Here is an 18504-nt window from a genome sequence, read left to right as displayed (position 1 = left end):
TGATGCCAGGCTCCAGCAAAACTCTCCCTATTAGACTCCTTTAAAATCAACCAGGTACACTTTAAAAAGAAAACATTGTCACTGTTTTTTATGAATATATACTGTAAAATGCAGATACCAGAGTTCAAAAAGATCATTTTGGTTACAGTTTAGTTCTTATTTTTGTAGTGGTGGCCATTATTCCTATCAGTAATGAACACATTGGACCTTTTGGAGATTTTGTTTGTTGTAACTGACTCTCTAGTTCAGTTTTGACTTTTTAACAATGGTGACTACTGTAGTTGGCCCATGAGTTGTGCTTCCTCACAGTTTGCATTGTGTCTTGTGGACCACAGTGACAGAAAAAGGAGCGAGTTTGTGATAAATCTCTTTTAACCCTTCAACAGTGAACCTCAGTTGGCACTATGTTCCCCCTTCCAGCCTTTCCCCTCCCGCCTAAACCAGTAGACCAGGTGATAAACAGCGCCAGATGTTGCTTAAACCCAGCAGGCAGCAGCAGACAAGAAAGGGGGAGCAAGGGGGGTGGGGGAGAAGAGAGGAAAAATTTCATCCCCATGCTCTCTCTTCTCGTAGCCCACCCTCCTCCTCTTTGACAGTGGTTGGAAAATGTGTCTTTGATAGAGGAAAAAAATATATTTACTCTGGGACCTGAACCCTCCGCCAGTTCCCAGAGGGGCCTGGGAAGGGGGGCAAGGAAGGGGGTGGGGAGGGAGGTCGGGTGGGTGGGGCTTTTGAGGGATGGGGGGAACTTTTTGAAGGGCCTGTAAATCCTTGCTGTCGACCAGGCATGACCCCACATTGCAGATCCATCCTCTTTACATCAGGGCCAATGCAGCAGAGCGGATACTTCTTCCTCCTCCTCCTGTCTACTGTACAGGAATCAGTTACCTGGGGCTGGTAACATGCTTCTCATTTGATGCACTAACATCTTGACAATCTATTAATGTACGTCTCTGACCCCTCTCAGTGTTTTTGCTTTTCCTTTTTATCATCTACCTGCATCTGTTTTCAGACAGATTCCACCTTGTTGGCGTTAGGTTGGCCTTCTTATCTATTTGTACTGAACTAAAGAAAAAAATGATGTCACAGTATTAGAGATGTAATGTTTAACATGGCATTGTGCGTGAATCATAACATACATTAGGAATACAAAGCAAACGTTGTTGCTTTGAAAACAACAATATCAGAACAGAGGGGTCATGTCCTTTTGCTTGTCCTGCACGTTTATGGCATAACTCAGGTTTAGTTTAAGTCTCCTGGCACCGTGTCCAAAGATCACACAGAATCAAAATGTCACAGTCCTCTGCCCCCGCTCTCGCTCACGTTTTATACAGCGTGGCATCAGATTGGCAGAAAAATCCCACCTTAAGTGTGCAGTGTAAAAGGGGTGTACGTTATCCTAATTTCCTACCAGCACAAAAGCTCCCATTTCCACAAACATTTGCCTGCCTCCTCACACCCGCCATGCAGAAAGTGACCACTGAAGATCACTGGCTTCCACCCAGCAATGGGGTATTAAAGCAAAGCAAAGAAAGCTGTTGAAATGAAGACTGTCCAATCTGACAATCTCAAAAGTCCAAATCCTCATTTTTTTTTTAGTTGGATGAGAGTTTTGGTAATTTTTTTATTTCCTGAGTCACTTTTTTTCCTTTTTTTTTATTTGAATGCTTTCTTCACCCAGGCAGTGAGCAAGAGTGAATGAGTGGCAAGTCATACTGAGTCTGTGTGTCGAATAAAAGGCCCTCATGGTTTGGAGGGGGCAGTGGAAAAATATTTTCAGAAAGGGGAGAATGCTGTGAGCAGGTTTTCTTGAGGGAAGGTAGTGGACATCTTTAGGAAAGAAGAAGGAGCAATGTGAGCCAAACACTCCACGTTTGCAAAGGTTCAGGGGACCACCACAGCCCTGACAGCCTGATTAATTATACAAAAAAGGAAGAACATGAGATTGAGGGAAAACGTGGTGAAAGGAAGACAGACCTGCTCTAAGGTTAACATGCCAGACTGTGCACTTTGAAATTAGTGCTGTAATTCACAGTTTTGCACTTTAATCTTGCCTATCTTGCTAATAGTCATTGACATAAGTGGCCGATTACAAAGTGCACTTGGTAATAGCCAAAGAAAATATTGGCAAAAAATAAACCCACCTGAACCAGAGACAGGTTCTTCTTCCCTGAGGTGTGAGTTGACTGCTTAAAAGAGGCCCTTATTTAGATCCAGCGCCTGGTGGGAGGGAGGAATGTGGGAGAGCCAGAGATTGTTGTTTTTATTCAGAATTTCCAGCCTCTCACATGCCAACACCAATAGTGCTATTTGGTGTGGCTGTCTACAAAATGACTTATTTTGACCAAATCCCATCTGAGCAGGTGCAACCAGCTGAGTTATGTGCACATGGATAATGCTGTCTCTTTGTGCAGGGTCCAGAGAGCAGGGAGTTGTTATACTGTTGTATGGATGAGGATATGCAGCTGCTACAAGTCAGTTGTTATTCAGGAGCTCATTTATTTTAAGGGAGTTTCCGCAGCTCTAAATTACTTCAGATGTGACTTTAATACTGATGATTCACGAGAGGCCTGCTGCATTCACCTGTAACATTGATTCTAACCTCATGTTTTTCTGTTAATGATGTTTTGTTTAGTGTCTGTAGAGTTGGCTGTACATGTGCAGCAGAAAAATAACAGGCTCTTAGTGGTTATCTGACAGGACAGAATTGAATATTTGGATGATCTCTTTTCAGTCCAGGCCAATCACACTCCATTCATGTTCTGTGGATGGATGAGTATATGCAGTTTTTTTTTTTTTCAAGCCATATGCTACACCATGTAATTTCACTGATTAGCAGATCTTTATTTAAAAAAAAACTAAATAAATAAAAAAAGGGGACCTAATCAGTGAAATCACCTGGTTCACTGTGACATCAGAACAACTATTCAGAAATAAACTGTTATTTATTATTATATTATTATATAAGTTATAATATAAATTATTATATAAACTGCTTATTATTCTGACTTTGCTGAGAGTTTAATTGCTTAATCACTTTGTACTCTTTAGCTCCAGTTCACCCATTTACCCCCAGAACCAGCATGCACTCCACCAGCTGTAATTAAACTGTTGTTTTCGACATTACAACACTCTACAATCAGAACTTGTGAGTTCTGGTGCTCATCTGAGTAATTTTATTTGTTTTTAAGCTCCATTTAGTGATTTATGCTTGGATGATTTCATATCTATTATAGAGTAAAAATACAAACACCTGCTGTTTTTTAAAATCAAAATTTCTTAATATTTTAGTCCTGGGTTGGTCCACCAATCCATGAGAAAAATATCTTTCTCTGTGTGGTCAGATATTTCATTTATCCCACCAGCCACCTGTTTATTTCAGCTACAGTTTCACACTGGGCAGGTAGCATTGTGTAGTGTTGAGGACTGTGTGAGTCCTGGGAGCAGCTGCCCGTCGTTTTATATGACCCAGCGTGGTTTCTGTTTTTATCAGCCAACAGAAATAATGGACGACTGAAGGCTGCTAAAAAGCTGTAGGGAGACATTTCATTCAGTTATATAGTCTTAAAAACATCACCTACTGTAGTGTTAACAAGGATGTGATAGTTAGCAACCTTTTTAGCGTCCTTAATAAGCATGTTTACACAAGCCTTCAAATAGCAAATCCTTGTAACATTTTCAGTAATAAATTCTCTCCATCTTTCAGATGAAAACCAATAGAATGCGGTGTTGCATAATCTCAGGCTATTTGCTGCAGACCAGCAATTGCTATAAACCAGACATTACTAATTCAGTTTCCCAACAACTGGGTTACAGAAGATTATGTGTATTGAAGATTCGTGTTTTGTTAATGTGTCTCCTCATTGTGTCTTCTAATTGTTCCTGCTGTTCAGAAACAGTCATATTATCTTGCTTTAATGTATAAATAATCTTTTGCTGCACAGCAGCCACTGCAAATACAAATGAGAGTTATTCTGCAATGCAGTGCAAAATACTCTATTAGCCTGCAGCCACTGCCAAAGGCTGCTGCTGTTTTTATATTGTGTGTTTATTTCACACCTTCCCTGAAAGGGATCAAGGTCTTATGCTCTGCCTCCCTGTCTACATGGTAACTACTCAGAATATGTTGTGTTTGCCGTCTAGTCTATCCCATTCTACCCTAAATAACTGAACTGCCTTGGCCTGCCCTTTGCTTTGACCTCCCTCATGGCCCCAGGACAACGTTTCAGACCTAACTGGATGCTGCACAGAACAGTTGCCATTTCCTACCTCCACACACTAAACCTATCGTATCCCCAAGCCCACAGACCAAGAATAACGTACCTCTCAAACCATGCATGAGTATTTAAGTCCAAGATGCTGTGGTCAAGTATTTGTCAGAGCCTGCTAAGCCCTAAATTATTTAACCAAGAAAGGGTCTACCTTTTTTTGTCTTAAGCATTAACACTAGCTACCTGTGGGAACACAATCCCTGTGCCGGAATGACTTGAATGCCAACCATGTGAATATGCAGAAGTCATGATGGGGTTTAGTTGTTCCAGGAGCTGCACTTTCACACTGCCTCAGCAGGAAAGCCATTTTTCATATGCAAGGACATTTGAGCAACAGATAAATCCCATGTTAATGACACCATAACTGTTCCCAACATACCAACAACTCACACAGTCAGCAAGGAGCTAACAACACAGCACACCATGACTTCTGTCTGCATTGTTTCACTCTTGGAACTAATCATCATGATGACACACATTTTATATGTGCTGGCATTCAGACTCAACATGCACTGCATATATTATATGTGAATATGAAACACGTTCATGGTTCAAACATATTCCATTGACCCACAAAGGCAGCTGCTCAGGTGGTGATGTGTCTGTGTTGCTGTTTCTGTGACTCAGTGATCAGACTGAAGAAAGTCGAATTGTTACACAGCAGAAAATTATTGGATGCTGAAAAATGGAGAAACAACTATTATGTTTTAACATGGGCAAACAACTGTGTTTGGTCTGAGGGCGGTGGCAGAGTGAATTGAAGTAGAGGTTCCTGGCGCATGTTCACTCACTAACACGGCACATGGAGAAAGGGAGTCAGTGTGGGAACTTAAAACTCCAGCAACACTTGCTGTGTAAAGAACAACTTCATTTCAGTTATTTAGGAACAGACATTATGTTTGTGGGATTAAGAATAGGTGGATCAACTTCTGTCAGGGAATAATAAAAGTAGTGACAGAAAAATGGGCACAAAAATAACAAGCATGTATGGTTCATTGTGAGTTCATTTTAAAACAATTTCTATTTTTGGCTCCAGCTTTGCCTCAGCTATACTTTCCTGCCTCAGGTGTATTTGAGCTCCACTTTGTTCATACTGACATCCTAACTTTGTTTTGCTAATATGTTAACATGCATTTTAATGCATGCATTTTTAATACAAAATGTCATTTGTGGCCAAAAGTACAAATTTGAATAGATGAACTCCAGTGGGTTTTGAAATATTGAGGATCTGAGTAGTTTGGGCTTCCAGGCATGCCATTTTAATGCCCCAGAGTTAAGTTGGCATGCACAAGATATTTTGATAGCCCAGTAAATGATTGATTCACAGTGGGAGTCTTCATGTACTCTATTGCCAGGCATGTGCACGTACAGAATGTACCATAATGCATGTGGTTAATGTGGGCAGATATTCCAGTCTGTGTGTAGGCTAAGTTGATGAGCCCTGTCTCCTCCTGTGGCTTTTGTAATCTTCGCTCACCAGACATATGATGCACTTTTGCTTGTGTCTTTGTTTGAGAAATGGTCTTTGCCAGTCAAATGCTTATTGAGCTTTGATTACACAGTACATTCTTGAAGTTCCATGAGTTTTTGGTTATTTTTGAGGGGGATTTTTGTCTTAAGAGACTTTGACTGGAGCTATTAATTGTTCAGATTCAGATTGTGATGCCATGTCAAAGTATTTGGACTTTGAGCTGCATTTGTTTATTGTTATTTTCAGGTTTCTGGCTAAATATAAAGGTGGGTTGATGGTAGCTCTGCATATACATTACGTGGACTAACACAGCTTGCCCCTAACATCCACCTCAGTCACTCGATTTAATCAGTGCAGTATGGCTGAGTGACTGGAAAAAGAAAAAAGACAATCTGTAGAAACCATTAACGTAAAGGCTTCTCCATCCCTTCCTCTCACTGGCTGCTACATGACTTCCCTGCTCCTTCAAAAAAAAATAATAAAATAAAGGCGTTTTGAGCATCATCTTGATCTATAAAGGTCAGTTCTGGAGCTCAAAAACAGATGATACAGAACTTTACTACTGGCAGTTCTGGCAGACAGTGTGAGTGAATGGTTAGCTATTCACAAAAATTGCATTTAATATAAAAAACAAGCACACATGCACGCACTGCTGCTTAGGTGCACATGGGACCCAAAAGAAAATACAACAAACTTTTCTCTTTCAGTATTGGAGTGATGAGCACACTTGGACAAAGGCTTTAATACAACTAATTGTAGTATTTATGATAAAATTATATTTCACAGTCTATGAGAAGCAAAATTGAAATACACAAATTTATATCTAAATTTCCATCATCGAACATGTTCAGCACTTTGACAATGTTGGCATTTACAACCAGCTAACATCCACATGGATATTAATACTGTAACATGGTAGATGTCCTGCCAGATTGAACAGGTGAAGATTTATTATCTGTTAAACATGAACCCACACATGGCTATGAGTCAAATGAGGTCAGTTTCCCATAATCTCTGCTTTCTTCGTACTTCCTATTAATTTGAACTTTCTAAGCATGTATACATTAACATGAATATCCACAGTTTGCAGCTGTTGAGCATTCAGGTCAAAGCCCAGCTTAGTTTTACAGCCCAGTCTAAATGCATCTTACTTTGATTAAAGTGTAGCCAAGTTTGAGGGCTTACAGAGTTTGAGATGTCCTAACATGGAAATCGTACAGATCGTGAGTCTCTCTGTGGTGGCATCTGAAAACAGATCGAAGTTATGCCAAGATGAGTCACTTGGGAAATTAGTTTTATTTATGTCTGTGAGACAGAAATGGACAGAGGGGAACAAACAGTGACATCTTACGTTTAAACATTCATTATCACCATTTCATTTAATCATCTTTTACACTGTCCCATTGTCATTCAAGTTATGAACTCTTGAAATATGCCATCTGTTAGCTTTGGTAACAAGTTTGGGGGTGGAAAGTAGCTCCAAATATTGTTGGCCCCTTGTTTGGGTCTACGTTATGAATCTTCCTGAAAAATCAGCATGTATGCATGACTTTGAGTTGTCTGCACATTGAGTTAATGAGCCATGTGTAGGCTGCCTGTCCACTCCAGACAGGTCGGGGTTTGGTTTAGGATTTGGGTGGGAGGTGTTCTTGTAGAGTCTGATGAATGGCTGCTTGTGCAAACTTGGGTGGGAAGGGCTGGTATGGATTGGCCTTTTTACTTTAGCAACCCCATCAGCTGGTAATTGGCACCATATGTCAACCAGACGAACCTCTTCATAATGTGAGCTACTCATTTCAGTGCTCACACACATGAGCCCACTCAAAGGTCAACCCTTAACACGTTTCTGCCACAGTTCACAGGTTAAACTCTGCTGCTCCTTCCAGTGGTCTTGTTTTACTTTTCTTCATAAATAAACCTCACCTGTCAATTTGGAAAAACATTAGCATGGCAAATTTAAAGGAACATTCATGACAATAGTCCATTCATAAGTCTCAGCATTGTGGAAAGACTAACTTAATATTTTCATGCCAATTGGCCGTCAATCAGGGAGTGCTCTTTTAGTGACAGCCTCTGCAGATTCACCGTGCTCAGATGTCTGTAGTGCCATCTTTACCTAACATGAAAAGTAAAGTAAAAAGTAAAGACAGTGGTCAGCCCTGGCAGCAGTCCTTCAGAGGCTGATGGCCTATCAGGAGCCTGGTGTGTTTAGGGCTGAAATTGTGCATCATTCGCTGTAGGAAACAACAGCTGTTTTAGGTACCGCAGACAAATATTAGGAATATTAGGGTAAAAAAAAAAAAAACAGCTGACATATGTAATAATTGCTTAATTATGAAAATATTTCTCAATCTGTGTGATGTTCTTCTCACTGCCTTTAAGAGGTTAAAAGGAAATATGAAAACGGGCCAATGAGATGTCAGCACTGTCAGTGCTTCTTGTAAACATGGAAAATATTCATTTATTTTCTGCAAACTACATTTATCTTTGGACAATGCAAATCAAACCACAGAAAGATTATTACATAGACTTGATTGCCTGAAGCACTTCAAAAAAGATGAGATGACAAGGGAGAAAAAAAATAAAATTAAAGCTTAAATTCAGCATAGTTCACATCAGTCCTATAAGTCTGATTATTTCCATATTGATGTGACTCACAAACAAATATGCATGGTAAAGTGCAGGGATTATTTCCATGAACCACTAAATCCACTTATAAGTCCAGATCACTGAGTCAAATTGGAAACATTGCTCTCAGACTGTTTGCTTCTCTATACAGCATTAGCCCAGGTCTTGACTGGATGTGCCTTTTTTGACCACTGGAAGCATATTAAAAGAAGTGTGTTCTCCTCAACAGCCACATTTTGAGTGTAGTTTGAGTTGTTTTGCTGCCATTTTTGTATTTTACAGCATATTCAATACAGGGCTGCAGGTCATTTAAATGTGGTAACCCAGTTTAATGATGGTACAAACCCTGACTGTCTTCTGTAGAGTGGATTTCCTACTTAGTGTATATTAGCAACGGTAAAAATATCGCTGTCTTCCCCCATCCCTCTTTTTTACTTACAGCCAAGAAAAGTAGTTTTTGCATGCACTTATTTGTTTTCTTGCAAATAGTTAGGTGATGCCTCTTTCATGTCTGCCTGTTCAGTACTCTATGAAGCTTCTTAGTTAAATTTGGCCTAAAAATTGCAAACAGGAGGGTATCAGTTATTCTGTTGTTCATGTATGCATCATCATGTGAGGTCTAATTCCATTGATTTAATGAGTAAGAAGGTATGTTTAATGATGCAGTCATTATGTACAGTATGTGCTTTGTCTTCACAGAAAGTGGTAAGATGTATTCTAATCTGTAGTGCTCGTACTAAAGTTTTTTTGCAGACATGAATCTAACAGAAAGCTCTGAGTATTTCTGCAGTGATGACAGACTTTGACTCCACTTTTTCTTAGCCATTTCTCTCTCTCTCACATTGTCCTTGCTCAGAGCTCTGCTCAGTCAACCAGCATTCATGGAGTGTCTCAACAATGGTATGTGCTCTGTGTTTGGCCAGCCTCCCATCTCAGTCGGGACGAAGCAGAGCTGAGGACATCCATTATCACACACCAGCAACTGTCTGAACGATGGTTGTCACCTTTGATAGAGAGATAAGCCCGACTATTCACCTCATTTGTTCTGAAAGGCCAGGTTTGATAAGAGGATGCTCTCCACTGTTTCCTCCTCTCTTCTACTTCACCAACTTAGGAGACACTTTTAAAATGTATGAAATATCTCATCTGTAAAGACAAACCCTAACCCTTTGATTTCCATCTCTCAGTGCAGAAAATAAAAATTCTTATAACATTTTGAAATGCTGAGAGGTAAATTATCAGCAAGGCACATGATTCTTTTAGACCTTAAAATAATTCAAAGCTTTCAAGGCTGTCTCCTTTATATTTATCTGTTTCTTTACCACATCTTCCATACTTTATTTTCTGAAGGAATTTCTGCATGACTGGCCCTCAACTGCACATATGGCTCAATACATAAAGACAGGTAGATGGAGGCCACAGAGTTAGTTTGAAAGCTTGTAGATGTGTGAATTATGTAATCTTTGCAAACTGATCTGAGAATGTGTGTTACTGTGTGTGTCTGTGTGCGCATGTGAGAGACCGAGAGAGAGAGCTCAGCATTTGGCTGTAACTTGTGCACAGACAGCTGCCAGGCATTGGCACGGTGGATTTTCAGACTAACAGATGAAATGCTGAAAGCCCCCTGGGGGTCCAGGGTGTTCAGGGAGATTGGGTTCATCTGTATTAACCTGCCCTGTTCACTGCATGTAACGTTAGCTCAAAAAAAAGAAAAATGAGTTGCGTGTATGCCTTCTTTCTTCCTTTGTGCCCTTTGTGAGTTAGTAGACAACAGGCAGCACATCTATTGTTTGCCTGAATGTACCTGTGCACTGTTCTACCTTGAAAAGCAAAGACGGCAAGCAGTCAATGCAAACAGTTCACTGAACTACATTATAAAACACCCTGTCCCCACTTGTTACTCTCTCTTTAATCCCAATCAACATGTTATTCAATCCAGCACACACCTCACAGACCAGAACACAGACACGTGGCCGGACGGCAGAACTTGTCACTAGATGGTTGGAAGTGCTCAAGGCACTAAGCAATCAGCGAAGAACAAAGAGAAAAAAGTGAAAACATCTCCACACTGATTTGCCACATTGGTAAAAATCTGTCTTCATTTACCTCATTGCTGCTTCCAGCCAGCAAGCGGAGAGCAACCCAATTACTTTGTGGCATGTACTAGTGCTTTTACAGAGCTTCAGAGTTCTGCTTTGGAAAAACTTTTATCTAAAATGGTATTTCATATAGTGTAGGTTGGCTTGCGAAGGGTTTTCTTCATGCTCAGATAAACTCTGAGAGTGCTAGTATCTTATTATCTTGAATAACCATGTAGCTATAATATTTCTGGATAAAACTGTGGAGGGTAAGGGTCTTTGGACACACAGGGATCCAACAGCTCATTTGTAAATACTAATGTGTACTGTGGGTACAGCTTACAAACTGAACATTCAAATGTAAAAGTGTTATCGGTCAAAGAGTTTCTGAAGCAGACACAAGGTGAGATGGGATGAAGAAGCTCAGTAAGGCAGGATGGTCTTCCTGTGGAGCAAGTTGTTTTTCTTTTCTAACACTGTGTCACTCATAAAACGCACAGCTTGAAGTTGTCTAGAAGTATCTTGCCTCTCTGGCCAGATAAACACGATCACCCGCACTGTTGAAATCAGAAGCTGTTGAATGTTCTTTTAAATCTAAGATAGTTTTTTATCTTTTTGCAAGGTTAGGTAGAGGAATACATGAGCAGGATAGAGGCAAATTGATTTCAACAATTGTTACTCTTGAGGTTTTCCTACATTTATCTGAGTTCATACAACGTATATTGCCCCGTGTAATAAACTGGGTTAGTCAGAGCTGTTGATTCAAGACTCACTGGGTCATACCCTGATGGTCTGAGGGAGAGTAAGATGAACAATGTTATATTGGTACTAAGAAGAACTAACATTCGTGGCGGCGGGTGAGGTAAATATAGCAGATCTGGTCTTAGTGGTTGTCGGGGTCAGCACACATGTGCTTGGCTGCTGCTTGTCACTCTACAATTAGCTCCAAAATAAGAAATGTTAAAATTGTGTCACACAATATGATGCGTGTATGTTTTATTTATTTCTGATTTAATTTTGGTTAATATGGAATTTTATGTGTCATTACCTGCTGTTGGATTAGTTTACACATTTGTTTATTAGGATCAACAAATGTCAGTGAAATATGCTGGAGGGTTAGGTCATGAACAAGTGATTTGCTTTTGATTGGGTCCCGCGAATCTTTTTGTTTTTTGTGAATTACTGCACTTAAATGAATCAAAGCAAATTTTGTTCATTTTAATGGTGTTAATTTTGTGTTAGTTCAGTAAGATATAGATTAGATTAAGATTAGATTAGATATATTGTCATTATTATGCAGCCCTGTCAAAGAAGTGGCAAGAGAATGTGTGCAAGAACATGTAATGGAATTGTTGTTGGAACTGTTTTTATCAAAGCAGGTTAAAGACGTAACTAATAAAAAGTAATCTGCATAGAGGAGGGAAGGGAGACAGCTAATACACCTGCCCAACCTTTGATACTGTACAAATGTGAAAATGTTAGTTTTTGTTCTAATTGAAAGACAGATGCGTTTGTTGAGTTCACTTGATACCAACACAGCTTTGTCTACCTCTGACCTCAGATCAAAACCGGTAAGACAGAGAAGGAGTGTCAGCAGCTGCTGCTGAGGAGCCTGCAGTACCTGGAGCGCTACATTTACCTCATCCTCTTCAACACATACCTGCATCTGGAGAAGAAAAACTCCTGGCAGCGCTCCTTCACACTCTGGATGGAACAGGTACAGGATCTCTGGTGCTTTTCTCCTTTTTGCTACCGTATTTGCATCCAGATGCGTTTTATACATACAAACATGAGGGAGTGTGATTGCTAACTAGCCAGACTACAACAGCAAATGTCTTTAATTAAACCACTTTATGAATTGGCTTGTTTCAAAATTAAAACTGTGCCAGATAGAAATGTCAAGTTAAAGCTGCTGATAATGAGTCTTTCCTTGGACTGCCCTTTAAAACGTATCAGAAAAGCTCTGCCAGCTGAGCCATCTGCAGGTTAGATTCATGCTGTAGTAAAAAAGTCTGCTGGTGTCCTGAGACTTTTTTTTACTCTCTCTCCCTTTGCTGTTTTACACATGCTGGATATGCTCAGAGCTTCAGTAAAATGGTGGAATAGTAACAAATCTTTAATTATGCCCAGTATTTTGTGTCAGTGGCCTGGTGGATGAAAAAAAAAAAAAAAACAGAAATGGAGCGACAAGCTTTTTTTTTTTTCTTTTTTTTTTTCTCACACTCAAGTTTGTGCACATTGTGAACTGGTTACCAAAGTTTCATTTGGATTTTCCTCCAGGAATTTACAAGCTGGTTCTGGTTCTATTGCAGCCTAGTTCTTCACACAATGAAGTTCATAATGTCTCAGCTCCGTGTTTTTGTTGGTATATTAATCGTTTGGCCAGCTGTGCCCCTACAGTAAAGCCGAGAATTTATGTGCATTCCAAACAAATGAGTAGTCTGTAAGTGGTGCCCAACACACACACACACACACACACACACACACACACACACACACACACACACACACACACACACATTAGTCTTCCTATAGTTGTGAGGAAAGTCATTGACATAATACAGTGCTTATCCCTTTACACTAAACTTAACCCTCACAACTAAATGCCTAACCTCAATCTTTACCCTAACCTTGACCTTGAACCTTGACCCTAACCCTTAGACCAAGCCTTGGTCATGCTTTAGACTTTGCATCCATTTGCTGTTCTTATTTGTGAGCAGATGTCCCAAAGAAACACAGCCAAATCACTGAGTGAAAATCTCTTCCTTCTTTGTCTTTATTGAGGTGGAATAAACTCAGAGGAAAAAAAGGCGGAATTCCAAAACAGCCTGGAACAATTGCTGTGAAAACAATTGTCACTGAAATATGCATGGTCAATCGGTGCATATTCTTCCTGTTATGAATAGCAAATATATGTGGTTCATCAGAGTGACTGTAATGGCCCAGTTATGCCATGAGAAAATACATGCATGCACACAGATGTCAGGAACTCTGCTATAGAGCAGGCAACAGCCCTTTCATTATCACATAAGTGTTATCTCCATATTATTTCTGTATTTTCTCATCCTTTTGTTTTGCTGGTATATCTTTCATTTCCTTTGTTCTTCTTTCCAACTAAAGCTGCTTTTGTTGTGAAAACTCACAAATTTTCACAGCAGTGTGTTCTGGTCCCAGGACTGGGACAATTACAACCACATAAAGTTGCTACGGAACAAAATGAGCATTCATTTAATGTTGTGTTTATGGACGCCTGGCGAGTGGGTTTTAACTCTGTTTTTGGCCTCTAATTGCTCTTGGGGGAAATATCCACTGTGCTCACCTGCTAGCTGAGCACCAAACAACCAACAGATACAGTTGTTTGGTGCTCAGCAGGTAGTGTACAGTGGGGTTTTAGATATTTTTTTTATTGCTGAAAGACAGCTGCCTGCTGTGGCTGAAAAACTATCCCGAGAGGTGAGAGTGAACCAAAAAGTTTAAGCTGTGGGCCAGACAACAAAACAGTGAGCTGAGACTCACTGCAAAGCTCCATAAAGCCAAATGGAGCTGCAACTCAAGGTGATAATTATCTGTAGGTTCATTACCACAAGTGATTTGTTTCCCATTGTGCTATTGTTTTCACAGTCATTTGATTCATTGCTATTTTAGAAATATAGATTGTGATTATTCTGCCTTTTAAATTGTGTCAGCCATATCCAGCATGTTGGTGTACAGCTGTAAATTCACACCTCTTACCTCTGGGCTTGTTTAGCCTTGATAAAACACAAAGTGCAAACGTCCTTACAATTCTTACAATCTTTCTGCCATTTTAGTGTTCATCTTATCTTTTCTGACTTGAAACAGTTTTTAGTATGAGAAACAATAATCAGTCATGAGCAGCTTTATCAACAAAGGAGGTGTTTATGTTGTACTTCACCTACAAAATTTTGTCGACCCGTCTGTACCTCCTAGAACATCTGGCCATGTCTGAGCAGGACAAAATGACCCAGCATGTCTTTCAGATGTCTCAGTCACCATCCACTGCTATGGCCACTGGAAAGGATCACTGGGAAAAAGGGTAATGGTGCTGGTATATTACAGCCATCTATCAGCTGCACTGGCAAATATCACTCAGATGGCAGCACCATTTATCAAATGGTTTTTATAGTCAGAATTAATGTCAATGTAGGCTTATGTCTACAGCCACAACCTAATCAGTCATTTCTTTCTGTATACTTCAGTTCTGTCTCTGTGCACTTTGTGCACATTTTGTTGTGTTGAAGATTTAATGTGAAATATTTAAATGTGACATTTTTGCTCATCAGTCTAATCTCAGTTGCCCATAATGACAAAATGAAAGGTTTCTGTAAATTACTATGACATCAGAATCAGAACGTTCTCATTCACCGACATATTCTGATCCTTATTTCAGTTCTTTGTAACATAGTAGCTTGTTTGGAGAAAGAAATCTGTAGTGCACTCCAAAATTAACAAAACACACAACACAGCACTGTTGAGCCCAAAAAGATGTCGTCAAACTTACCATTAAAATAATTTATACCTACAAAAGCCCTAAATTGATTTGAGCCAGTCAGACTCCGTGAGGTGAGACGGTTGCTGTAGCAACCATTCTCTTTGACATTATGGTTAGGACTAGCTGTTCTCTTAAATAGATCTTGTGTCTGATTGATTTCTGAGCCTACATGAAACTTACAGTCATATAAATTACATAGACATTCGACCCTCCACTTATGTTATGTTATTTTCTGTGTTGTTTTGTGTATGTGATGCACATTTTACTCTGCTGTGTTGCCATCACTGAGTGATGTTAAAGTGAAAATGCTTCAGCCTTTCAAATCCTTCCTCCAGGATCAATTTTCTGTTCATGAAACCTTCATTAAAAAGAGTAATCCCTTAAGTAACCACACCAACAATAGTCAAAGGCAAATTGTGCAGGAAAGTCCAGTGATATATGTGATGCATTATTCCCCCACTCCCATCAATATTGTCCTGTAGACTGACCCATTTATAGAAGAATCTGGCAGCAGCCCAGCCAGTCTAACCCAACCAACCCAAAGGCATAATCGTTATCCTATCACCAGTGAGAGTGGAAGGATTATTATTGACATACTGCAATGCCAGGGGCAGTAGTCAGGCATCATGGTCATCACTGGTTATGTATTTGAAGCCACCATTACACAGCCAGCCAGATCTGAGCAGCACAGTCTGTCCTACACTGACTGTGTATGTGTGTGTGTGTGTGTGTGTGTGTGTGCGTGTGTGTGTGTGTGCGCGCGCATGTGTGTGCGTGCATGTACGCGTGCACATATGGACTGATTTGATTTCTGCCTCAGTTTAAAGCAGTGGCGCTGTATTCCCAGTCATGCAGGTCAGCAGTCTGTCAGCATATATGTATCCTCTGATCTGTTCTGTGCTCTTGCTTCTTACTGTTGTTATGCTTGCAGTTTGTTTGAACTGCAGAAGCATGGTTTGGTGTCGTGCCACTGCAGGATCCAAGATGCTTATTGCCACAAAACAGTGAATGTTCAAACCAATATACCACATGTATATTGGTTTGAACATTTTCCATAGTGAAAGCGTTTTTTTTTAAATACTGTCTGAATTAAATAGTTCTTACTGACCGTGTGTGCATGTGCATCACTGACCCATGTAGTCGGATGGAGAAACATCATGTTTGCTAATCCAAAACATGTAGCTTTACACAATGGCAGGACTTGTGTACAGGGCATACCATAGATGCCTGCAGGAGAGGTACCCTATCAGTCACTCCAGCTGTTTTGATGTGTGGCACAGAGGTCTCCCTGTCCCCCTGCACAGATCCAGTATGTGCAGCCCTTTGAGACAGCCGACTGTAGGAGAATCAAGTGCCAGTACCTCCGCACTGTTTTGCTCCTCCCGGCGCTCCAGACGCCTAATTAGTATTGCCGTCTGTCTTCAGTGTATGTCTTCAGTCTGACATGAAAGACATCTCTCCAGTAGCTTTGCTTACAGTCACCCAGTAAGCCTGTCACCACCCGGCAACTTCAGGATCACTTCCAAACAGAATTCAACAGAGAGGAAAAGATGCAGCAATGTACATTTCTAAGATTAGATCTGCTTTGATATATTTCTTTGTTTTACGGTGTAAAACTGTCATCTTTAGCTGTTATTTCCACAATACCATCACACACTGGGATGCCATGAGAACCTGCCAGACTTGCCAACTCTTTTTTTTTTTTTATTTACTGTATATAAGGTGAAGTATATTTTACTGCAGGGTTGGTGTGGCAGGTTACTTCAGAATTTTTTATGCCTCTGTGTCAGCACCAAAATCCCTTTTACTCTAACAGCTGTGAATCCGCCTCAGGAGCAATCTTTAAAGATGGGGTGAGTGTTGGGGGTTAAAAAAATGAAGAGTTGAACTAAATGTCAACCTTCTCATTTCCTTCCCAAAAAGATCTCATGCAGTCACTTGATTGGCTCCATCTCAGCCCCCCAGCATCCTCTTGAAATCCTTGATAGAGCCGATCCATCTGCTCATGGGGAAATCAAACTCACAAATAACCCGACATTTCAGTGTTTCACATTTTTTTTACACGTAACGTTTAGACAGCTGGACTGTGGGGTAGATGAGTCAGGTCAATTTCCCTGGTTAACTGCACAGATTCAGAGTTTCTCCTTGGAGTCCTATCCACTGACTAATGGTTCCGCTGCACCCACTCATGTGTTCCTGCCAAAGAGTGCACAGAGTGGTTGAACTGCCAGCTGTTCAGGAGTACACAAAACACAAACATGTTCGGGGCGAAAGATACATCAGTACATTACTGTTGGACAATAGAAGCTGCATCATCATTTTTGCAGAGTGAAACTGCTCAGTACATTCAGAAAAATTTGAGCCAGTGTTGACCATACAGAGCAGAAGTCTTACCTTTCTATATGTGTTGTAAGACTTGATTTTGCATGGTCAGCCAGTAGGTAATCTAGACCACTGTATGTGGTGCCCTGTGTTTATTTCTGCACAGAACTGGTCAGCTAAGCTATAATCATTGTTTCATGATATCTTAATGTGATTATTCCTGTTCATTGTTAAAGTATGTTGTCCTCAGCATTTAACCTGACAATGCATTTTTAAAAGTATCCCCAACAGCACTTTATTCAGGATTACCTCACAGCCTCAAGGACATAACCACAGTCTAATTTTTCATTTTTCTTTAGTTTTTAGCTATGTTTCCACAAATGATGCCTTAATCTACCCAGACATTTAAACATTTCTCTTGCACATTCCTCTGCACCCCAAACTTTGCAGATTCATTGACCGCTTGAGGAGCTGAGGGAGAGGTTATATTGGGTTGATTGTGTTTTAGGGCATGTTACCTCCACTGAGTCATTGCCTCAGCGTCTTCTAGAGTTATCTTAATTAGCTAACAGCTGTGGTTTAGCTGAGTCTTGTGTCAAGTCCAGGTTGAGGTTGCAAGCTGCTGGAACTTCTCATAGTCTTGTTCCCCTTAAACATTAACTGAAATTCTAAAATAAATGGGTTTTAATGTGAAACTCGACACTACAAATGAATACATTTGACAAATGATACGTTTACATTTGACTTTTGCATTCTCTAATTTTATATATGGTGTCTGAACATCAGAGTGCAGCACAGTTGTGTCTCCTTTAGAGTAAACTGGGCAAGCTGTGACACTTATAATGGGGTATTCAGTCAAGTTTTTGCGGGGAGTCTGTGTCTGCTGGGTTTGCTTGTGTTTGTTTGTACTGTTTGGCTTTATGACCAGATGTTTCTGGTTGTCCGTAGTGTTTCCCATCAGACCTGCAGTTTGACAGCCACAGCAGACGTTGAGTCAGCGTGACCTGCTGCTTAACACGGACACTGAACTCTCTCCCAAGAGAAATCTCACCATGTTCCCCTCATTTTTCAATCATTCAGTAATGAGTCACAGAAGCTGAATAATGGAGACTGTGCTGTTGCACCAAGGCAGTCACCATTACTGTACTCAAGGACAATAATGAGGTTGATGGTTTTTAAAATTTGTGAGTAAGACATCACAAGCATTTTACAAGGTATGTTTTA

The 18504-nt window shown here is 40.3% G+C and overlaps 1 protein-coding gene across 7 annotated transcripts in view; it reads left to right on the top strand.

Moving 5' to 3' along the window:
- The window catches only part of pald1a (phosphatase domain containing paladin 1a), a 39596-nt gene that overhangs the window by 18253 nt on the left and 2839 nt on the right, over positions 1-18504 (top strand). For 6 of the 7 annotated variants that reach the window (XM_026315446.2, XM_026315449.1, XM_026315451.1 and 3 more), the window contains exon 19: positions 12010-12165. In XM_026315446.2, coding sequence (XP_026171231.1) covers positions 12010-12165 — 156 coding nt within the window. Of the gene's footprint in view, positions 1-9226; positions 10591-12009; positions 12166-18504 lie in introns of those variants that run through there. The other variant, XM_026315452.2, reaches the window with a different exon arrangement.

This window comes from Mastacembelus armatus, chromosome 19 (genome assembly GCF_900324485.2).
Source record: "Mastacembelus armatus chromosome 19, fMasArm1.2, whole genome shotgun sequence".
In the NCBI taxonomy this organism is placed as follows: Eukaryota; Metazoa; Chordata; class Actinopteri; order Synbranchiformes; family Mastacembelidae; genus Mastacembelus; species Mastacembelus armatus.
This window is presented reverse-complemented; position numbering and strand designations above follow the sequence as displayed.